The 22,039-nt window shown below is 37.8% G+C and overlaps 1 protein-coding gene and 1 pseudogene across 1 annotated transcript in view; one reads left to right on the top strand and one right to left on the bottom strand.

The window, feature by feature from the left end:
• TRAPPC12 (trafficking protein particle complex subunit 12) overlaps positions 1-22,039 on the top strand; it is a 146,436-nt gene that overhangs the window by 8,589 nt on the left and 115,808 nt on the right. The window contains exon 2 of the mRNA XM_043988185.1: positions 13,492-14,726. Coding sequence (XP_043844120.1) covers positions 13,497-14,726 — 1,230 coding nt within the window. The 5' untranslated portion in view covers positions 13,492-13,496. The remainder of the gene's footprint in view (positions 1-13,491; positions 14,727-22,039) is intronic.
• On the bottom strand, positions 12,446-12,932 carry LOC122743319 (annotated as a pseudogene).

Genomic DNA, 22,039 nt, shown 5'->3' with positions numbered 1-22,039 from the left:
TTATAATGTGGTGGTGGATCTATGGTATATAAGCCCTGAAGAGGTAGAAAAAGACTCAATGGTAGCTGGTTTAAATAAAAGGGTGAAGGAAAAATTTTTAAACTGTTAGAAGTTCCAAGACTCAGGGTTATCCTTATGGACATCAGTTTCTGTTCTGCATTGTGATGTATGTAAGTCTTAAGATGTATGATGCTTACTTAATTTTGCTCTTTGAATTTTCACAGACTCAAATGTTCATGGGGTTTTGGACAGCTATTTGCATTGAAGCCTAGGAGTCCCTTTTGGTGGGAGTTGTTTTCTATACTCTAGAAGTTAAATTTTCTGTTTCCCTCTAAAATGTATTGTATTCTAGCAGCAAACTCTAACCCTATCCCTCTTCACTTCCTAAAACCTTGGAAAAATAAAGATTTCCAGAGAAAACCAGATAATCAAGTTTCTTTAAATCAGTAAGACTGTTTTTTACCTAATGTTCTAAGTCACTGGACCCCCTCGATGATAGTATCTGCTTGGACTTAAGGACATTTATTTCCTTACGGTCCAGAAACCCTTTTCATAGCAACTGAATTGAGATTGCCAAAAGTTTAGCCATTGAATGAATGAAGTATGTCTTAAGTTTCTAAAGAGGGGAGGAGATGGTAAAGCAAAGTTGGAAGGTCTAGCCATTTTCTAAATATATTCAGAAGGTGAGTGAAGTACCAGAGCTGAAATTCAATGCTAGGTGTAGATTCCACATCTAATACTCATTCTCTCTACTACTTTTTGATTCCATGTAGCAACCAGAATCTTAAGAGTTAGAGGGGAACCCCAGAGACCATGTACTACAATCCATATCTGACCAAGAATCCCTATTGAACATCCCCAACAAATGGCCGTCCAGCCTTAGCTTCCTCCTAAATAACCCATTCTACTTTTGAAAAGTTCTGACTGTGAAGTGTTGGGGGTGGGTTCCTTGCCCTTATGTAGAACCTAAATTTACTTTCTGCAATTTCCTAGTTATTCCTTCTGGAGCCAACTTGTGAATTCAATTTTTTGGACCCAAGTGTAAGACTTTACATTTATCCCTATGTATGTGATCCTAATCAGTTCAACCCAGGGTTCAAACCTGTGAAGATCTTTTTATATTCTGCTTCTCTTCAAGCATGCTAAGTATACCTCCCAGCCTTGTATCTTCTCCACACTTGATTAGCATGCCATCTGTGCATTCGTCCAAGCCATCAATAAAAATGTTATACAGCACAGGAACCAGCACAGGTCTTGGAAGCTCCTATAAGGTAGCTACCTGGCCCAGTAGACAGTGTTGGGCCTGGAGTCAGGAAGATCTGAGTTCAAGTGCAGTTTAGATATTTACCAGCTGCATAATCCTCAGAAAGTCATTTAATCTCCATCTGCTAAGTTTCAGCTATAAAATAGGGATAATTGTAGCCCTGCCTCTTATTCTGAAGGTCAAATGAAGTCTTTGTAAAGCACTTCACAATAGTGCCTGGTACAAAGTAGATGCTTAAGAAATGTTTCCTTCCAGGGGGCAGCTACATGGCGAAGTGGTTAAAGCACCGGCCCTGGATTCAAGAGTACCTGAGTTCAAATCCGGCCTCAGACACTTGACACTTACTAGCTGTGTGACCCTGGGCAAGTCACTTAACCCCCATTGCCTGAAAAAAACAAACAAAAAAGAAATGTTTCCTTCCTTAGTTCCTTGAAGCACTCCATCAGAGAGTTCCTTCCCAATTGATGTCTAAGCATTAATGACTCTTGTTCAGTACTAACCAGTACAAATCATGAATCCCCTGAAATAGTTGCACATATTCAGATTTGTACTATTAAAGGTTATAATAGTTATAATTATATGGTTGGTCATTGGTTCCAACCCAGTGGAAATATGCTATGCAAATTCAAATAGAAATTTGGATCTGCTCGTTGAACTGTTTTTTAAATTTGTCTAATTGTGCTATCATCCTGTCCATATTTCCCATTCATGACTAATTGATCTGAGTAATTAAGTGACTTACTAAGAATCACACAGATACTAAATATCTGTGTTGATATTTTAATCTAAGTCTTGATACCAAATCCAGTGCAGCCCAGTGCTCTAGCCCAGTAGTGTCAAACTCAAGTAGAAATAGATCCCTATGGGCTGCAGATTGACTTAGAAAACCACAAATTAACTTTATCTATGTTGTATTTTAATTTTTTTATTAAACATTTTCCAATTACATTTTAATCTGGTTCCAGCTGCATCTCTCTCTAGCTTGTCAAGATCCTTTTAGATCCTGACTCTGTCATCTATTCTGTTAGCTCTCCCAACTTTGTGTCATCTGCACATTTGACATGCATGCTATCTTTATCCAACTCATTTATAAAAATGTTAAACAGCACAAGGCCAAGCTCAGATCCCTGGCACACTCCACCAGAAACCTCCTTCCAAGCTGACATCAAACCATTAACAACTACCCTTGGAGTCTGGCCATTCATCCAGTTTAGAATCAGTTTAATTGTACCACTATCTAATCCACATCTTTCTTTTCCACAATAAGACGCAATACTTTATTAAATGCTCTGCTAAAATCTAGGTAAGATATATTTACAGTATTTCTCTGATTTAGTGGTTTAGTAATTGTTTCAAAATTAAAAGGTGTTTCAGGGGTGGGAGGCAGTGTTTGGCACTAAGGTTAATCTTGCTCATTCTAGTCTCTAGTAAACAAGAATTATCTTTCTTTAATGGAAGGAATAATGTGTTCCATTGTTTAATTTTTCCTTATTGGGGACAAACAAGCTTAGTTTTTTGGACTATTCACATAAATGATCATAAACTATTACTCAGAACAAAACCTTGAATAACTGCAGACTGATAAGAAGCAGCAATGTGCCATGGAAAGAGTGCTGGAATTGGAGTCGGAGGACCTGAATTCAAACACTCACTTTGATATTTACTACCTTTGTGCCCTTCATCAAGTCACTTAGCTGCTCTGGGTTTTGGTTTCTTCATCTGAAAAATGAAAGGGTTTCCTAAATGATAGTTATAGTGTCCTTGAAAGCAGGGACCATTTTGTTTTATTTTATTTCATTTCATTTTACTTTCTTTGTACCCTCATTACATACTTAACACAGTACCTGGAACTTGCTGATTAATTGACATTTAAGGTCCCTTCCAACTCAGTGTCTATGATCCAATGACCTTATGGCCTTAGGCAATCAACTGAACTTCAGTTTCCTTGATGGCAAAATGAGGAGCTGAGAATCAGTGGCCTTGAAAGTCAAGTCCCTTTGATCTTAAGGGTAACATTTAGCACAGCCTCAGCCCTTCTCTTATTATTAAGTTTGGAAGGAGATGAAAAGGAAATTCAAAGATTGTGGTATATAGCTACTGTCAGTAATACTTTGCCAATTCAATGAGTAGTATGACTTTTAATGGAAAAGATTTTTCCATTAAATTAAAAGATTTGACCCATGTCAAATTATGAATTGTTATCTTCTAGAGTCAGCATAATGTAGAAAGGGAGCAAGATTTGGAGTCACTAAGACCTGGATTCATATCCCACCTCCATTACTTAAAGCTATAAGACTGAGAGCAAGTCATCTACCATCTTTGAACTTCAGTGTGCTCATCTATGAAATGGGGATAACAAGACCTATTGTGCCTTCCCTACAGTAATATTGTGAAGATTAATTGAGATTTTATACACATACACACTCATATACATATATAGTCTTTAAAAACCCTAAGACAACTCTGTTTAAATATTTAAACTATTTAAATATTTAAATAAGGAATTATAATTCCATATATCTTGTAACAGTCCCATGTAGACCATGATATGTCTCATGAGAAATATTTTATTGGGGACAGCTAAGTGGCGCAGTGGATAGAGCACCAGCCCTGGATTCAGGAGGACCTGAGTTCAAATCTGGCCTCAGACACTTAACACTTACTAGCTGCGTGACCCTGGGCAAGTCACTTAACCCCAGTTGCCTCCAAAAAAAAAGAAAGAAATTTGGAAAATGTCAAAGATACATTTATTGAGTGCTTATGCAGTCTAGGACATTGACATGGAGGGAAGAAAACTTAACTTGTTTTTGTTTTGGACCAGACTTGTGATGCCTTTGGTTTTGGAAATTCCAAATGAAGGAACTGCCTCTATCAATGCAAATCACTGTCACTTGCTCTGCAGATCATAGTCCTAGATTGTTGCCTGGGTGTGCTAAGAACGTACTGCCAGTGTCTGTCAGAGACAGGAACTAAACCCAGTTCTTCCTGACTCAGAAGCCAACACTAGATCTACTGAGCCACACTACCTTTTACCTAAAACATTTAAGAATTATTCACCACGGTTGCAAAAGTAATAGAGAAAAACTGAATGTATGCATGTAATCTTAGTCAGTGTGAAACATTGTTAAAAAAAACAAGAGCAGTGGGATGAAAAAAAAAAGATTTACAGTCAGCCAACCTGAGTCTGAATTCTGGCATTGCCATTTACTGCCCATGTAAACTTAGATAAGTCATAATTTCTGTGGACCTTAGTTTCCTCAGCTGTAAAATGAGGTTAGGCTAAATTATCTCCCTTCAACCCTGAATTTCTGGTACTATGTTCCAATGAATGCTTGCTATGTACATTTGTAACTTATAATGATAGGGGTAGGGATATGGCTATGGATATAATAATGTCTCATCTCTTTCTAGCATGTGGCACAGCTGATATAAGATTAGCCAGTTGGCATTTCAAATGGGTTTCACTTCCCCTTAGACTTGAAATTAGCCTTAGTGCTAAAAGATTCATTATTCAATCCTTTCAGGTTGTTGTTGTTGTCTTGACTCTTCATGACCCCATTTGGGTTTTCTTGGCAGAGATACTAGCCATTTCCTTCTGCAGCTCATTTTACAAATGAGGAACGTAGGCAAAGTGTTAAGTGACTTGCCCAGGGTCACACAGCTAGTAAGTCTCTGGGGTCAGATTTGAATTCAGGTTTTCCTCCCTCCAGGCCCAATGCTCTATCTACTGAGCCACCTAACTGCCTTTTTAAAAAAAGAAACATTTTTGTTTGTTTATTTATTTATTTGTTTGTTTGTGGGGGCAATGAGAGTTAAGTGACTTGCCCAGGGTCACACAGCTAGTACGTGTCAAGTGTCTGAAGCCAGATTTGAATTCATGTCCTCCTGAATCCAGGGCCAGTGCTTTATCCACTGCACCATCTAGCTGCCCCAACATTTTTGTTTAAAGTTTTGAGTTCCAAGTTCTATCCCTTCCTCCCCCCTCCCTCAGGTGGTGAGCAATAAGATACAGGTTATACATGTACAATTAATTTTCAAACATATAGCTATCAGAACCCAAAAAGAAGATTCTGTATGAAACTGTAAATCTATGGCATAGAGCTCACTTAAATACAGACACAAACACACACATACACATATATAATAAATTCTACACACTACTTTCAGACTGGTCCTGTTTTCTTCTAATCTCACTTCTGTGCATTTTAAAAAAATATATTACATTGGTCCACTTTTTTTTAGTATCACTATTGCTAAAGCTCTTGCCCCAACTCCCCTTTGTCCCTGCCTCAATTAACAATGGAGGGAGAGGTGGGCAATCTATGTAATACATAAGTATAGTCAGGTAAAACTAATCCATACAATGACCATGTTAAAAAATATATTTCTTTGTTTCTTCTGTTCATCACTTCTCTGTCAGGAGAGAAGCAAAAGGCTTCATCATACATGAGTCCTCTAGAGACAAAGGAAGGAATAGCACATGTTTCTTCTACCTCTATTATAATGTTAGCTCTGCATCATCATCATATAGCTCCTCCCAGTTGCTTAAATACATGCACCTTTCTAGGTTTCTCTGGACTCTTGTGTTTGTATTTCAGTTTCTCCTTAGCTTTAGTCTTCTCATTAGAAATTCTTGAAAATCCTCTATTCCATTAGAGATCTGGTTTGCCTCTGGTAGAGCAAGTTATTTTTTTGTTGCAAGCCTCTATCTTTTGCCTTTTGGACTATTATATACCAAGATCTCCTCTCATTTTTAGAAGAAGCTACCAGGTGTTGTGTGATCTTTACTGTGGTTCCCTGGTACTGTATACTTGTATATGTACTGGTACTTGCAGTGGATTTTATCTGTTAAGATTCCTGGAACTTTTCCTTTTGGGATTCCTTTCAGGAGATAATTGGTAGGTTTTGTCTTTGATTTGTGTTTTGGTTCTAATAGATCTGGGCAGTTTTCATTTTTTATTTTTCTTTTTTATTTTATTTTTCTTTTCTTTTTTAAAAATTATGTTTTTTTTCAGCTGATTCTGTCATTATTTCTTCTTGATTTGTTTTCTAGGTCAGTTATTTTGGGCTTTGGATACCTTACATTTTTTTTTTCCTATTCTTTCAATCTTTTGATTTTGCTCTAGTATTTCTGTCTCATGGAGTCATTGACTTTTATTTGGTCTCTTCTGATTTTCAGGGAGTCTTTATTGTGGATAAGGTTTACTGCTTTTTCATCTAAGCCACTTATTCTCCTTCCATTTCTCTTCTTCAGATTTTTAATTTTATTTTTTAAGCTCTTGTCCTTGAGACAAGAGTTATTATGTTATTATGGTGTTAGAAACTACAATAATTTTTTATGTTGGATGGTATTTTCTTTAGTTCCTGACTTGAGGCTTTTTCTAGGGCCAGGCACCGGCCTTTCTGTGCTCTTAGATGGGATAGGGCAGTCTGTCCTGCTTTGTTTTATTATGGATTTTTGGACTCAAGTTCAGCCCTATGCATCTTCAGAATCCTTTCTGGTATCTCAAGACAAAATATTAGGGGACCTCAGAGGCCATGGGCCTGGGCTGTCAGCATAGCTGCTGCTCCCAGAGAAGTCCCTAACCCTAATTTCTTTTTCTTTTTCTTTTTTTTGCAGGGCAATGGGGGTTAAGTGACTTGCCCAGGGTCACACAGCTAGTAAGTGTCAAGTGTCTGAGACCGAATTTGAACTCAGGTTCTCCTGAATCCACGGCCGGCGCTTTATCCACTGCGCCACCTAGCTGCCCCAGTGACTCAGTTTCCCAAGTTTTATTGCAATACTGTGAGTGACCACAGGGAGAGAACCAGAATAGTGGAAAGGTATCTCTCGAATAGTGAAAGAAAAGACAGTTATATTTATAGTATAGATAAATTGATTATCAGTCTCATTATAATAATCTCCACCTTGGGGAGCTACAGGGGAGGGCCTGTCCTTCTCATTATAATATTCTCCACGTAGGGGTGTCACAGGGGAGGACTTATCCTAATTTGGAGTTCCTGGGGTCCTAAGCCAACACCCGAGGTGGGTGCATTTTTTAGTGGAGGAGTGTTTGGGGGGTTTACATATCATAAGGTGAATCTGGGGACAAATTTGGCCTTTTCTGCACATGTCTCTTTCTGATTCCCATGGCTAGTTTTGAAATATAATCATTTTTCATTAGAATTTCTATAGGTTGTCTTTTTCCTTTATTGTTATTTTGCCCTGACCTGCTCTGGTCCATTATGGATGTTGATCACTGTGGGTATGAGAACCTAACATAAGTTATCCATTAACTGGGATCTAACTCCCTTTTGGAGCTAATATCTGAATTAGAGCTTGGGTCTTAGGTTTTTCTATTAACCCTTTTTTGCCTCCTACATCATTGTGACTTCACAAATGTTTAATGACTGACTAACATAATCATGTATTAATTCATTGGTCTATAAATGACATTCTGTGAGTACTGTAAGCCAGGGCTTGACCATTTTGCCTGAGCCAAACAAATTGTTCAGCTTGCAAGAAAAGATTTTTTTTCAAGTATTGTGTTACATGTCAGGTCTGATTTAGGGTCTTCAAGGATCTTTTGGAAAGTGCTAAGTTAGGGAGTTGATATCTTGCCATAGTACTGCTTTGGATATAAACAGTGCTCCCAGAAACCTCCACCACCACTACTATCATCACTACCAGCACTTTGCCTAGTTCCTTCTCCCTTCCCATGTTTTTATAGAGTGGAACCAGAAGTTGAACCAGTTGTGTCCATGCCTAAGAAACTCCAAGAATCCCCTGTCAATACACTATTGCTGCCCACACTAAGTGGCAATGTCTGTTGCTTCATTATCTCCCACCCCACCCCGACTTTCTATGATAGTAAAATGTGAATTCACATTAATATATACCAAATATAGTAAGCAGCATGTATTGAAATGGCTGGATATCATGGCATCCTGGTACCTGGAATCTGTCAGACATAATTATTTTTTGGTTTTTATGTGATTAAGAAAGTTAGAAGGGAAATACACAATTCAAGTAAAGAAAGAATTCACTTGGATGGAAAACAATTATGAAAAGCCAGTTAGTTGGGGGCAGCTAGATGGTGCAGCGGTTAAAGCACCGGCCCTGGATTCAGGAGGACCTGAGTTCAAATCCGGCCTCAGACACTTGACACTTACTAGCTGTGTGACCGTGGGCAAGTCACTTAACCCCCATTGCCTTAAAAAAAAAAAAGCCAGTTAGTTGTGTGCCTCCTTACTATTTCCTGAATCATATGATTGGAAAAGTTTATGACTTCCTTATATGCTTTTTCACTTTGGCTTTTTGACCTGGTTTTCTAAAAAATTATAGTAATAAGTGTTTTCCACACATAAATATTAACCTCTGCCTTTTCCATTCCTAAGGTCTTACAGCCCTTAGTTACTTTTTGTTTCTATTTAAACAAATAGGCATTTATTGCATTCATTGTAATTATTTCCTGATTTACTTCATAATTGACCTATAACCAGTCACCTTTTTTCTTTGTGATTGTTTTTCAGTTTCCTTTGCTGTGTTTTTAGAAGACTTTAGAAACTTGTTTTTAAGTCTTATTTCTATGAACTTTCATGTATGATGATTTTCTGGATGGTTCTCTTTTTCCTTATATCTTTGATGAACAGATTTCCCTTGTCTCTTAGGTTTTAGATTGCTGCTCTTCCACAGCTGTGCTTAAGATAACTTTTCTCTTCCTTGAAATTATTCTTAAAATGAAAAAAAAAGAACCCACCCTGGCTTTCTAAATCTAAATTGACTTTACAAACTAGCACTGTGGCAGAAAAGCTTTTTGCCAGTGTACTTTTAATGTTTATTATAATTTCTTATAACTAAACTTATCCATGACTAAGAACTGATGGCATCAGTGGATAGAGCACTGGCCCTGGAGTCAGGAGTACCTGAGTTCAAATCCAGCCTCAGACACTTAACAATTACTAGCTGTGTGACCCTGGGCAAGTCACTTAACCCCAATTGCCTCACTAAAAAAACAAAAAAAAAAACAAAGAACTGATGGCATGCAATTGATTTTCAGATCATTGGCAAAAAGCACACTGCTGCTTTTCCAATTCTTACTTTAAAATGTAATCTTTACTCCTTCTGCTTCTGAGAACCCCAGTTTGTACATATGCATGCAGGTGAAAGAGCTTAATGGAAAAGCCACATGCACGTTGGACCAGTTCCTCTGTGTATCCAGAATAGCCTCTTTCTAAAATATGTATCTATAATAATAACCTTTCATATATATATATATCTATATATATCTATATATTACATATGTACATATACAAAGTGAATTTTGGTTCTGAATATTTGATATAACAATTCTGTGATGTAGGGAGTAATAATAATAAGAGCTTACATTTATATTGTGCATATATGATCTCATTTAATCTTCATAGCCTTGTGATATTGGTGCTGTTATTATCCTTATTTTCCAAATGACACAGCAGAAGTTTGGAAAGCTTGAGTGGCTTACCTAGTTAGTGTGGGTCTCAGACAAGAACTTGTTTGCTGCATTCCATCCACTAAACCACACAGCCTTTCTCACATCATACCAAAGTGAGATTATAACACAGTAAAGTTACAGAACTCTTTATCAGTTGTATGGAGTGTCCCAAAAGTCTTACTGTATTTAAGCTGTAATAGAAGCTCTCTTAAGATCTGTTACCTTAAAACTGCTCTAAGACTTTAGGGACAGCCTCTATTATCTTCCTTTTCATTCTTACATGAATCCTATGAAGTATTTAATAGAAGTATTATTAACCCAATCCAATAGATGAGGAAACAGCAGTTTAAAGAGATTGTGACTTGTCCAGAATCACAAAGCTAATAAATCAGGTGAGCCCTTAGAAATCAACCAGTCCAAACCTTGCAACTTAAAGATGAGGAAATTGAGGCCCCACATCACACAATTAGTAGCAGAATCAAGATTCAAACCCACATCCTCTGATTTTAAGTCTTGTGTTCTTTCTACTATACTACAGCTCCTAATAAAGCAACACTCTCCAAGAGTTTCTGACTCCAAGCCCAGGGCTCCTTCTCTTGCACCACTGTCCATAGGCTTATCACATATATCAATTAGAACAAATTAATATTTTTCAATTTGTTCTTATTTGTATTTTTATCTACTGGATCATAGCTTTAGAGCTAGAAGGGAACTTAAAGGTCATCATCTTCAACCTCCTTATCAAACATACGAGGAAACTGAGGCACAAAAGGGTTAAGTAACTTTTCCAGGGTCACACAACTAGCATCTGAGATAGGATATGAACTCAGGTTTTCATTGATTCCTAAATCTAGTTGTCTACTTACTATGACACTTGACTCAGTGGTCCAAGCAATAGATTGAATTTCCTTTCCAAAGACCAACCTAGTTGTATACTGGGAAGCTATTCACCAGTAATCTGGGCACTTAATGATGGATAACCATAATAAATTATGAAACAGAAAAGAATACAAAATGGCCATGTGCAGCACCATTCCTTATGTGAAGTGATGGTGATAGAACTGTGAAAAAGGGGGGTAGAGGATGCTGAGAATCACAACGTTTTTAGGTGATCTACAAATTTTCACTTGTTTACTGGTAGCCAAAATATGAACTCCTAGTCCAGTAATTCTTAATTCATTAAACATGCTAATAAAGAAAATCATATGTCAAGTTTACTGTACTTGTTATAAATGAAACCAGAAGAAATCTCAGCTACATGAAAGGATGCACATGGGTATTCTTTGGATAGGCAAAGAAAGGAGTTGGCAGCCTTAGTTGATGCCCTTATTACCCCTTGCTTAGTCTTTTTTGGTCTTTTTTTTTCGGGGGGGGGTATGCCTAGTCTATTAAAATGGTCTCTTGTTTGAGCTCCTTGCCTCAGGTCTCTCCCCATTCCAGTACATTCAATATGTTTTCCACATAGGTGCTTAAGTGATTTTCTTTCTTTTTTTTTTTTTTAGTGAGGCAATTGGGGTTAAGTGACTTGCCCAGGGTCACACAGCTAGTAAGTGTTAAGTGTCTGAGGCCGGATTTGAACTCAGGTACTCCTGACTCCAGGGCAGGTGCTCTATCCACTGTGCCACCTAGCTGCCCCTCAAGTGATTTTCTTTAAGCACAGAACTAGCCATGTCACTTCCTTATTCAGGAAACTCCAGTGGTTCCCAGTTGCCTCTAGAATCAGATATTACCTCTGTTTCACATTTAGACTCCTTCACAACCTAGCCCCAAGCGATTTCCTTTCCCATACTCCCTAGTCTAGCCATACTGGCTTTCTTGCTGGGTTTTGCTTACAGCACTCATATCTCCTGTTTCCCTTCCTTTGTCTGACCTTAATGCACTTCCTTTGCACACCAACTCAAAAAATTCTTCACTTCTTCCTAGTCTTACATCAAATACCATCCTCTTCTTCAAGCCTTTCCTGATCCTCCTAGCTGCTTGTACCCTTCTGCCTGAACTACCTTGTATTTATTTTCTCAAAACTTTTATTTGTGTGGATTGTCTCCCCCAGTAGATTACAACATCCTTGTAGTAGAGATTGTTTCTTTTCTTTTTCTTTTTCTTTTTTGTCTTTCTTTCCCCAGCACAGTGCCTGGCATTTAGTAGGTACTTAAATGCTTGATGATTGATAATGCCATCCTCCCTTCCATCATTCTTTCCTAATCATTACATTACACATACCTGCTGGTCCAGTCTGCATGTATTTTAGACATGGTTATTGCTCATCTCTTCACACCTCTCACTTTCCATTCCTCTTATAATATGGCAAGCCTTCTCCCAGCCCCTACACACCCATCCATATCATTCCCATTCCTCAAATCTTAGTCTTGGTCCTACCTTGCCCCCTTTTAAATTCTCCCAGACCATATGATCTCTTAGCTTACAAGAATGCTTGCTTTTCAAGCTTTGAAGTGTTATCACTGCTATATAACATGTCATATTTGTCCTTATTTTGCTTTTTATATTTTGGGGGGGGGGTCTTTCTTTTGGGGGGGGGATGGGGCAATGAGGGTTAAGTGACTTGCCCAGGGTCACACAGCTAGTAAGTGTCAAGTGTCTGAAGCTGGATTTGAACTCAGTTCCTCCCGAATTCAGGACCAATGCTTTATCCACTTCTCCACCTAGCTTCCCCCTGCTTTTGATATTTTTTTTATAATCCAAGAATCTTTTTATTATGTTTTTTGATCATTTATGCCATGAATTCATAGGGGATTGGTTCCAACAGCTCAGGTTCCTTGCCATCATTGGTCCTCTCAAAAGTGTGCTTCTCTGGGTGGAGCAGATTGACATTTCAGTTGAACCCAGGTACCTTTTTCTTTGGCTTCCTTCTTCTTCTGGTCATTTTCTTTTACCCTCTTCAGGAAGCTATCTCTGTTCTTAGAATGCTTAATATGCTCAATATGCACATTAATTCTCTTGGCTAGAATCTTACCCTTAACCTGTTTGTTTACAACAATGCCTACAACATGTTGAGTAACATTATAGACCCATCCAGTCTTGCCATGGTAACATTTGTGGGGCATTCCTTACTGAACTGTGCCCATACCCTTGATATCTACAATATTACCTTTCTTGTATATTCGAATATATGTAGCCAAAGGGACAACACCATGTTTTCTAAAGGGCCTAGAAAACTTGTATCATGTCCTTCTCCTTTTTCCTTTTGTGTTCGTCATTTTGTCAACTCACTCAAATGCTCTTTCCCGAGCTTTCCTGGGAAGGAAATAACACGCCGCAAAGCTGAGGAGGAGAAAAGTACAGACTGCTTTTTATATTTTTAATGATGTCATGTATTCCTCTGATTCCTTCAGGATTGTATCTTTATCTTCCTCCCCCTCCCCCCAGCAATTCAGAAAGTATGTTGCAAATAGGTTCTCAATAAATATTTGTTTATAAGTTTGATGATAGTAATTGATACCTGAGAATCATCTAATTAAATATAAAACCTTTATTCTAATGATAGTCATCTAATAAAATCTAAGTTCACATGACACTTTGCAACAACTACACATTTTGAGGACTTCTGAGGATGGTGTGAGGCCTATAACACATAGCCCTGGAGTCTCTTGAAATCATAGTGCCTTGCCAAAATTATTTTTATTGATTAAAAGCAAATTTTTATATACTTATATCCAAATATTTGTAGATTAAAAAATCTGTTTACTCAGCTTTAAATGATACTGACTCTTAAAAACCAATTGATAAAATTAGTTTCATATTTGCTTTTTTTTAAAGGTACAATGGAACATGTAGAAAGTTCTGATCAGAATATACAGGAAGAATCACTTCCAGGTGAAGTGGAAGGTAGAAGTGCAATTCAGCATGTTACTCAGGAAGAACAAGGACAACTCCTTTTTCATGAAGAAACCATTGATCTTGGTGGAGATGAATTTGGGTCTGAAGAAAATGAAACTGTCTCAGAGGATTCAAATAACTTTATAGATAAACTTAATGAACACATGATGGAAAGTGTGATTATTTCTGATTCTCCAAACAACAGTGAAGATGATGCAGGTGAACTTGGTTGCTTGCAGGACATTGTGGAGCCTGCAGAAGACAAAAGTGATCACAGGTTGGAACAAGTACTAGATAAAGAAGAGATTGTAACGCTGAGTAATGATAGTGAAACTGATCATGATGATACACCTAAAGACATTTCTGACATGACAAGTGACAGCAGAGCATCTTTGAAAGAAGAGCTGACACAAGAAGAAACAAAAGATGAGTCCATGTTTGGAAATGAAGGGACAATTGATTCAGTTCCAAGTGATGACAAAACGAATTCAGAGGAGCAGATGTCAGATATTTCTTCCAGTCATTCTTCTAAAGATGATCCTATTCCTGTGTGTACCATTTTTAGCCAATCAAATCAAGCTAATTCTCAGCCTCAGTTGTTCCTTCATGATGGCTTTGAACCCCAGATGGTAAAATCTCCCAGTTTTAGCAGTGCAAGTGAAACTTCTGCCAAGACCCCACCACAGGTGGTTCAACCAAGTCCTAGCCTGAGCAAATTTTTTGGAGATACTGTTAATACTAATTCCTTGGCTTCTGATTTTTTTGATTCATTTACTACTTCCACTTTTATCTCTGTCAGTAATCCTAATGCAGGCACTTCAGTGCCAGAAAAACTCTCCTCACTGTCTACGCCAGTGGGAGAGAGTTCTCCTGATTCTGCTGAACCTTCTTACTCAGTAGGAATTGAAAGATCAGAATCTGGTGTTTCCACAGCATCTCTAGAAACTTCTCAGTCTCCAAAGCCATTTTCACAGATCCAGGCTGTGTTTGCAGGGAGCGATGATCCCTTTGCCACAGCCCTGAACATGAGTGAAATAGATCGAAGAAATGATGCTTGGCTTCCCAGTGAGGAAACAAGAAATGTTTTAATTTCTGTAGCAACTCAACAATATAGCACAGTATTCATAGACAAGGAGAATCTCACCATGCCAGGCTTAAAATTTGACAATATTCAGGTAAGAGTTAACTGTTTATCAAGAAAAGAAAATTAATTATTCTAATAGAAACCTTTCAAAGTGAAATTGAAATTATGAGTGTCCATTATTTTCCCTGTGCTGATGGCAAATCTGATGATGAGCCTTCTCAAACTTATTAGCACTTCTCAGTCATACTGTCTTTTGCAGAGGCCATACTCAGAGCTACTCGAGTTTAGTAGGACTAATCTGGTCTGCTGGCATATTCCTCAAATGACTGATATCACCTTCAAACCACAGTGAAGCCTTAGAGTAGGCTCTTTATCCCTGAGCTATTGCAGAGTAGCATTTCTGGGCTGCAGAAGTAGTTTTCATGCCCCAAAGTAATCTGTAGCTAAATTAGTTTGGGAAACACTGAGATACAAAATTATTTTACATCTAGTTATTTAATTAAATATGAACAGCCAGTTTTGTAACTGGAAAAAATTGAATATTTGATAGCGATAAATTCATTTCCCTCGAATATTATAATTAGATTTATTGAAGCTGCTTATAGAATACTGGCTTACTCATCCATGGTAAAATGCCTTGGCACTTACAGCAAGGTACCTTAAGGACAAGTACTCTTTTAGTCTTAATTCCATGTGACTCTAGCCATACCCTACAAGTTCCCCATTTTCTGCCTCCAATACTTTGGCAGAAAGAATTCTGGAATTTGAATTAGGAGAGAACTGCACTCAAATTTGAGCTTCAATGCTTAGCAGTTGCAGGATGAAGGGCAAGTCACAATTACTCTGAGACTGATCTCTCCCATCTGAAAAATGGGGATAATAATACCAGTAGGACTACTGCACAGACTTAAATGAGATAATATATCTCAAGAATTTTTCAAAACTTAAATTGCTATATTAAATGTCAACTTATTATTGTTATCACTTTCAAAATAGATAAGTCAGGGAGTCAGTTAAGTAACTACATTTACAGTTTTTTGTTTTTTTGGGGTTTTTTTAGTGAGGCAATTGGGGCTAAGTGACTTACCCAGGGTCACACAGCTAGTAAGTGTTAAGTGTCTGAGGTCGGATTTGAACTCAGGTCCTCCTGAATCCAGGGCTGGTGCTCTATCCACTGCGCCACCTAGCTGCCCCTACATTTACACTTGAATTGATTAGACAGATTCTTGAGTCCTGTTAGTATTCGTTATTCTCCAGAGGAATGTACAGTAAACCTTAAGTATTCAAAATATTCAGGGAATGAGGTGTTCTGAGTGAATTAATTTTCTAGGTAACTGAAGCATGGTTCTTTAATCTGTAAAACATTTCATTTTAATCAGTTTTGATGGAAAGCCTTCTAAAATATATTGAATACCATGGCACTTTGTAATTTACAAAATGCTTTCTTCGCAACAAAATAACCTTTTCTCAGGGGCTATCATTATGAATATCAATTATGGTGCTTTGGTTTGTGGTTTAGTTTGCCCATTCATTCAATTTCCCTAGGCTGCTGAGCTTTTTTATTGTGTACTTCTTCTCTTGCAATGGTTTTTAGTCCTTACTATCCCTTTTTGCTATGGCTTTGCCTTCCACTACTGTTTTCCCCACCCTGTTACAATTTCTTGTCAGTCATTTCCATTGTTTGCCTCCCTTAGTAACTTAAGGCAGAACTGAAGTTTGCCAGGGGATAACCAAACATTAGAATTCTCTGTCAAATTAAGGTAAATATAAAGTATAAGTGTTTCCACTCCTTTCTTACTAAATACTATGTATAGATACTTTGTGACAAGTTTTTGTGGCTTAATGGCTTCTCTGTGTACTTTCAAATGGTCTCACTCCCAGATAAGTAAGATATTCAATCTCCCATTAACCTGTATGATGTTGCCTTTCATATACTCAGAGGCCAGTCATGAGGGAATTGAATTGAATTTTTATTTTCTTTAAATCCTAACATAGCATCTTCTTTGCTCTTGCAAATCAAAGTGGTTGCTTGGGAAACATCCTGGTAAATAGAAATTTTTAACAGAGAACTTTTCCCAAAATAATATCTGCCTTTCACATATAATGAATGTGCTAGATTAACAAATGTTTGCTCATGCAGTATGTAACCCAGCAGCTAGAAAACCACCCTGCATAAGCATTTTCTTCCTTCCCACATAAAACAAAAGAACTTTTAAGATACTTTTAATCAAAACAAGTTTACATGCTTAAACATTTAAAATTGGACACATTTTAAAAAAAAATTTCCATGGTTCCACTTTTGTGAAGCCTATCAAGAAAATATTAACACAGTTTAAAAGTAGCTTCTGGGGGCAGTTAGATGGCACAGTGGATAAAGCACCAGCCCTGGATTCAGGAGGACCTGAGTTCAAATCCAGCCTCAGACACTTGACATTTACTAGCTGTGTGACCCTGGGCAAGTCACTAAACCCTCATTCCCTCCCCCCCCCCAAAAAAAAGATAAATAAATTTGTTTAATAATAATATGAATTAGAGGAGTTTTTAGATAACTAATTGAAAACTTCATATATTTACACTAGCCCAAAAGAGAAACAAATCCATTTTCATCTGAATATGCATGGAAATTTCTTTTTTTCTCCTCTTTAAAAAAAAATAGAGAACTGGAGGGTAGGAGAAAATAATTTACAGATTTATCTGAAAATAGATAATTGGGAAATTGACTTATTAGGCTTCTTTCTGAAAAAGAAAGATTAGCAAGTTTTACAAACCCCAAATTTTGGTGTAAAAATCCTATCATTTTAAAGCTAGAAGAGACCTAAGAGGTAATCTGATCCAGGTGTACCCCACAAATACATTGGGAACCACCAGTGGGTTTTAGGTTCTTAGCTGGTAAGTGTTAAGGACTATTAAGGGGTCCCCTGAACTTGTCTTTTTTTGAGTTACCATATCTTCCAGAAACACTGTACCCAAAGTATGCAAAAGGCCCTGAATGTCAAAGATGAAGCCACCTTAACCCTACCCCAATCCTCTCACCTCCAGCTGACATCTTTTGTTATTTGCATCTCAAACTGGACCCTCTGTGTGTTTTATCTTCATAATCTAGCAGTTCCCAAGGGAAAAGAATGCAGCTTTTGCCATCATCTTGCTCCTTTGGGAGGGGTTTTGTCCTTTTCCCACCTTTACTGCATGCCTTCTACCTCCCACGCCATGGCCCTTTAGGTGGAGATTGGTGTTTCTTCCTCCTCCTTTTGTTGTACTGTTATACAAAGGCAAACTTCTAGTATGGATTGTGAACTCTTTGGATTCCACATACATGTCCATTTCTCTTGTGATACACCTAGTTTTCACATGAGTTTCATAAAGTTGTGATTGCCTGTTAACACAAGTCTCTAAACTAGTTATCACTGAACTGCCCCTCTAAGATTTGCCAGTGTTTTCATTGGAATAGAAAGTATGGATGGTGGTAGCATTTATTTTTCTGCTCTACTCATAGACGATGATCTTCCTCATAATATCCCTTGGGAATCTCAACGTTGAGGGAAAATTTTTTTAAATTGCTCCTTTCCCCCAAACTTTGGGTATCCATCATGATGCAGTCTGGTAGACTGACAGAATATTAGGGCTAGAAGGAATCTTAGAGGTCAAGTCCAAGCCTTTCAATTCATTTCAACCAGCATTTATTCTATCAGCTCCTCATAAGGCTCTCAGTTACTCCTTTTCTCTCTCTCTCTCTCTCTTTCTCTCTCTCTCTCTCTCTTTAAAGTGAGGCAATTGGGGTTAAGTGACTTGCCCAGGGTCACACAGCTAGTAAGTGTTAAGTGTCTGAGGCCGGATTTGAACTCAGGTACTCCTGACTCCAGGGCCGGTGCTCTATTCACTGTGCCATCTAACTGCCCCTTCTCTCTCTTTTTTAAACATGTGAGTAAGCTGGTTCAGAGTTAAGTGAATTGTCTAAAGGTTACTCATCATGGTAGCAGCATTTCTATGAATAAATAGAATCAATCAGGAAGCCCTGCTTTCAAGTCATACTTGTTACATGCCTACAAACAACTCTCAGACTACAAATTACTCAACTGCATCAATGGAAGACATTTCCACATTGGGAGATAAACATAATGAAATCATAGGTCCAGGCTCCTTCCCCCCACCAAAAAAAATTTTTTTTAAACCCCCTAGAATCCAGACTCAGACTCCAGTGTTCATTTAGCATTTAGAGACCCTCCTGCCTTTCTTCATCACTTCAATCACATATAGGTATAAATAACTGACAGCATAAAGTATTAATGTGGGATGGGGGCGGAGAAATCATTTTAATAAAAATTTAAACCAGGGGCGGCTAGGTGGCGCAGTGGATAAGCACCGGCCCTGGATTCAGGAGTACCTGAGTTCAAATCCGGCCTCAGACACTTGACAATTACTAGCTGTGTGACCCTGGGCAAGTCACTTAACCCCCATTGCCCCACCAAAAAACAAAAAAAAACAAAAACAAAAACAAAAAAAATAAATTTAAAAAAAATAAATAAAAATTTAAACCTCGAGCAAAAGTAATAAAAATGAAAATGTTATAAATGCACACTTGGAAGTAGGTGAAAGGTATTTGAGGAGCAGAGAGGGCTTTCTCAGGTAAATAAAATTGATACCAGTTAGTCATTTCACCTAGCATTTTTAAGTGCTTAATATGTTCCAGACACTATGCTAAGAGCAGGGGATACAAAAAAAGGCCAAAAAAAAAAAATCCATGTTCTCAAGGAGGTCACAGTCTAAAGGGAAAAACAACATTCAAACAACTATGCTACATATACACATATGCACACACAGAGGATAAATGAGGAAAGTCTCAGAGGGAAGACACTAAGATTAAGGACGTCTGGGAAAAGCTTCTTGCAGAGGGTAGAATTTGAGCTGAAACTTGAAGGAAACCAAGGAAGCCAGGAGGTATAGATGAGAAAGGAGAACACTCAGCCAGTGAAAATGTTTGGAGTCAGGGATGGAGTATCAGAATCTGTTTCTATCTAATGGGAAGGGCTCTGGACTGGGAATTAGGAGATGGACATTCTAGTGCTGCCAGTAACTAGTTATGTAAATTTTTTGGGTTTTTTGGCCGGGTAATGAGGGTTAAGTGACTTGCCCAGGGTCACACAGCTATTAAGTATCAAGTGTCGGAGGCCAGATTTGAACTCAGGTACTCCTGAATCCAGGGCTGGTGCTTTATCCACTTCGCCACCTAGCTGCCCCAACTAGTTATGTAAATTTGAGCAAATTAGTTACCCCTCCCCTCTCCCAGCCTCAATTTACTCATCTCTAAAGTAGTAGGGTTGTATCTTAGAAGCTCTAAGGTCCCTTTGAGCTCTAAAAATGCTAATTTACAACTGCTCCCACCAAGCTATTCTGAAGAATCCCCTTCTTTTTAGAGGTCCTAACTGAGGCCCAAAGAATTTAAGTGAATTTCCAAAGATCATGCAAATAATAAATAATATCACCAAAATCCTATTCTAGATCTTTTGGCTTCAAATATAGTTTTTTTCCTACTTCACAAAAAATTAAATACTATGTATAATAATTTATAACTATAAACATAAGATGTTGATGATAGTGTTTATTATTTGTCATAGCATATACAAGATGCCCATAAACTTGCAAATAGCTTATATTCCCAAAGTTTATTTTTAAATCAGGTGCTTGGAACTCAATCTTTTTCCCCACAGAGACATAAGTAATGGTTAGTTTCCCAAGTTAGCCCACCATACCCTCCCCCCTACCTTCCCTGTTACTTGTAGAGAGGGCATCAAAATACTCCCAATCCTTCAAGCTTTCAACCTAGGAGTCATCCTTGACTCTTCACTGTCTCTCACCTCTCATATCCAATCTATTGCCAGGACCTGTTGATTTCAACTTTGTAGCACCTTACATATGCTTCTTTTTCTCCTCTTAACACTGCTGCCACTCTAGTACAGCTGTGATGGTAAGTCTGCCTACCTTAAGTTCTCTCTACTACAGTCTATTTTCCATTCAGCCAATAAGTGATTTTCCCAACGTGCAGTTCCAAAGTCACCTTTTCTACTCAGTTAACTCCAGTGGCTGTCTATTGCCTCCAAGATGAAATACAGAATGTTCTGTTTGGCATTCAAAGCCCTCCATAACATACCTTACTCCCTGATGCGTACTCTGACACTGGCCTTCTATCTGTTCCCTCCATACTCCTCTCAGATCTAGGTATTTTCTCTGGCTATCCCCCATGCCTGGAATGCCCTTTCTCCGTTGTGTTGTCTACTGACCTCCCCAGTCCTTTAAGTCCCTACAAAATTCCATCTTTACTGGAAGCTTCACCAAACTTTCTTTTTTAAAATTCTAGTGCCTTCCCTCTGTTAATTATTTCCCATTTATCCTTTATATAGCTTACTTTGTATATATTTGTTTACATGTCTCCCTCATTAGATTATAAACTCTTTGAGGGCAAAGACTATCTCTTGCCTCTTTGTATCCCCAGTACTTAGCACAGTGCCTAGCACTTGGTGGGTACTTAATAAATATTTATTGATGAATTGACTAAATGTTTTCTGTGTACAAAGCACTGTGCTAGATTGTGGAGGATATAAAAAGATAATTATAAGATATGGTAATAATAAAAGCATAGCACTTCGGGTTTACAAAGTGCTTTATATGTATTATCTCATTTTATCCTTATTATTATCTCTTATTATCTGCACTTTGCAGATAAGAACACCAAGGCAAAAGTGAAGTGACTTGTTCAGTTACACAGCTAATAATTATCAAAGGTTGAATTTGAACTCAGGTCTTCCTGACTCCAGGTCCAGCATTCCATCTGCTATACCACCTAACCATCTATTGACCCTACCTATATGGAATTTGTAATGTAAGAGGGAGGAAATGATAGATACAAAAATATGCAATACTGTGTAGCCAGTATGCGGTAATTATAGTGCACAGTGTTAATATAATAAGAGTATAAGAAAGATGTAATGTGCTATTCAGAGCCAAAGAAAAGGAAGGTAATTTCCATCTGGAAAGAGTCAAGGAAGGCTTAACGGTAGGGATATGGCTTATCTGAGCTGAACTTTGAAGGTAAGTTACTATTTCAAATGTTAAATATGGCAGCAGAGCACAAATGGAATTTCGTGCCATGCTACTTGAAATGTCTCAAATATCTAGTGATATTTTATTCATGGGAATATTCCATTGAAGAATTAATGAGTTCAGAACAGTTGAATTTTCAATTAACTTAGAGAATCTTTTTGGTTTCAGCTTTTGTTTCTAAAACATATTTATTCACTTGCCCTTCTTGCTACAGTATAGTGAATGTGTTTCAATCATCCTTTAGATCTTTCAGTGCCTTGGGGACATAACCATCAATGACTGCTTCACAAAACAGAGATGGAAATAAGG

This window comes from Dromiciops gliroides, chromosome 2 (assembly GCF_019393635.1).
Source record: "Dromiciops gliroides isolate mDroGli1 chromosome 2, mDroGli1.pri, whole genome shotgun sequence".
In the NCBI taxonomy this organism is placed as follows: Eukaryota; Metazoa; Chordata; class Mammalia; order Microbiotheria; family Microbiotheriidae; genus Dromiciops; species Dromiciops gliroides.
The sequence above is the reverse complement of the archived record's forward strand: the minus strand, read 5'-3'. Positions and strand labels throughout refer to the sequence as shown.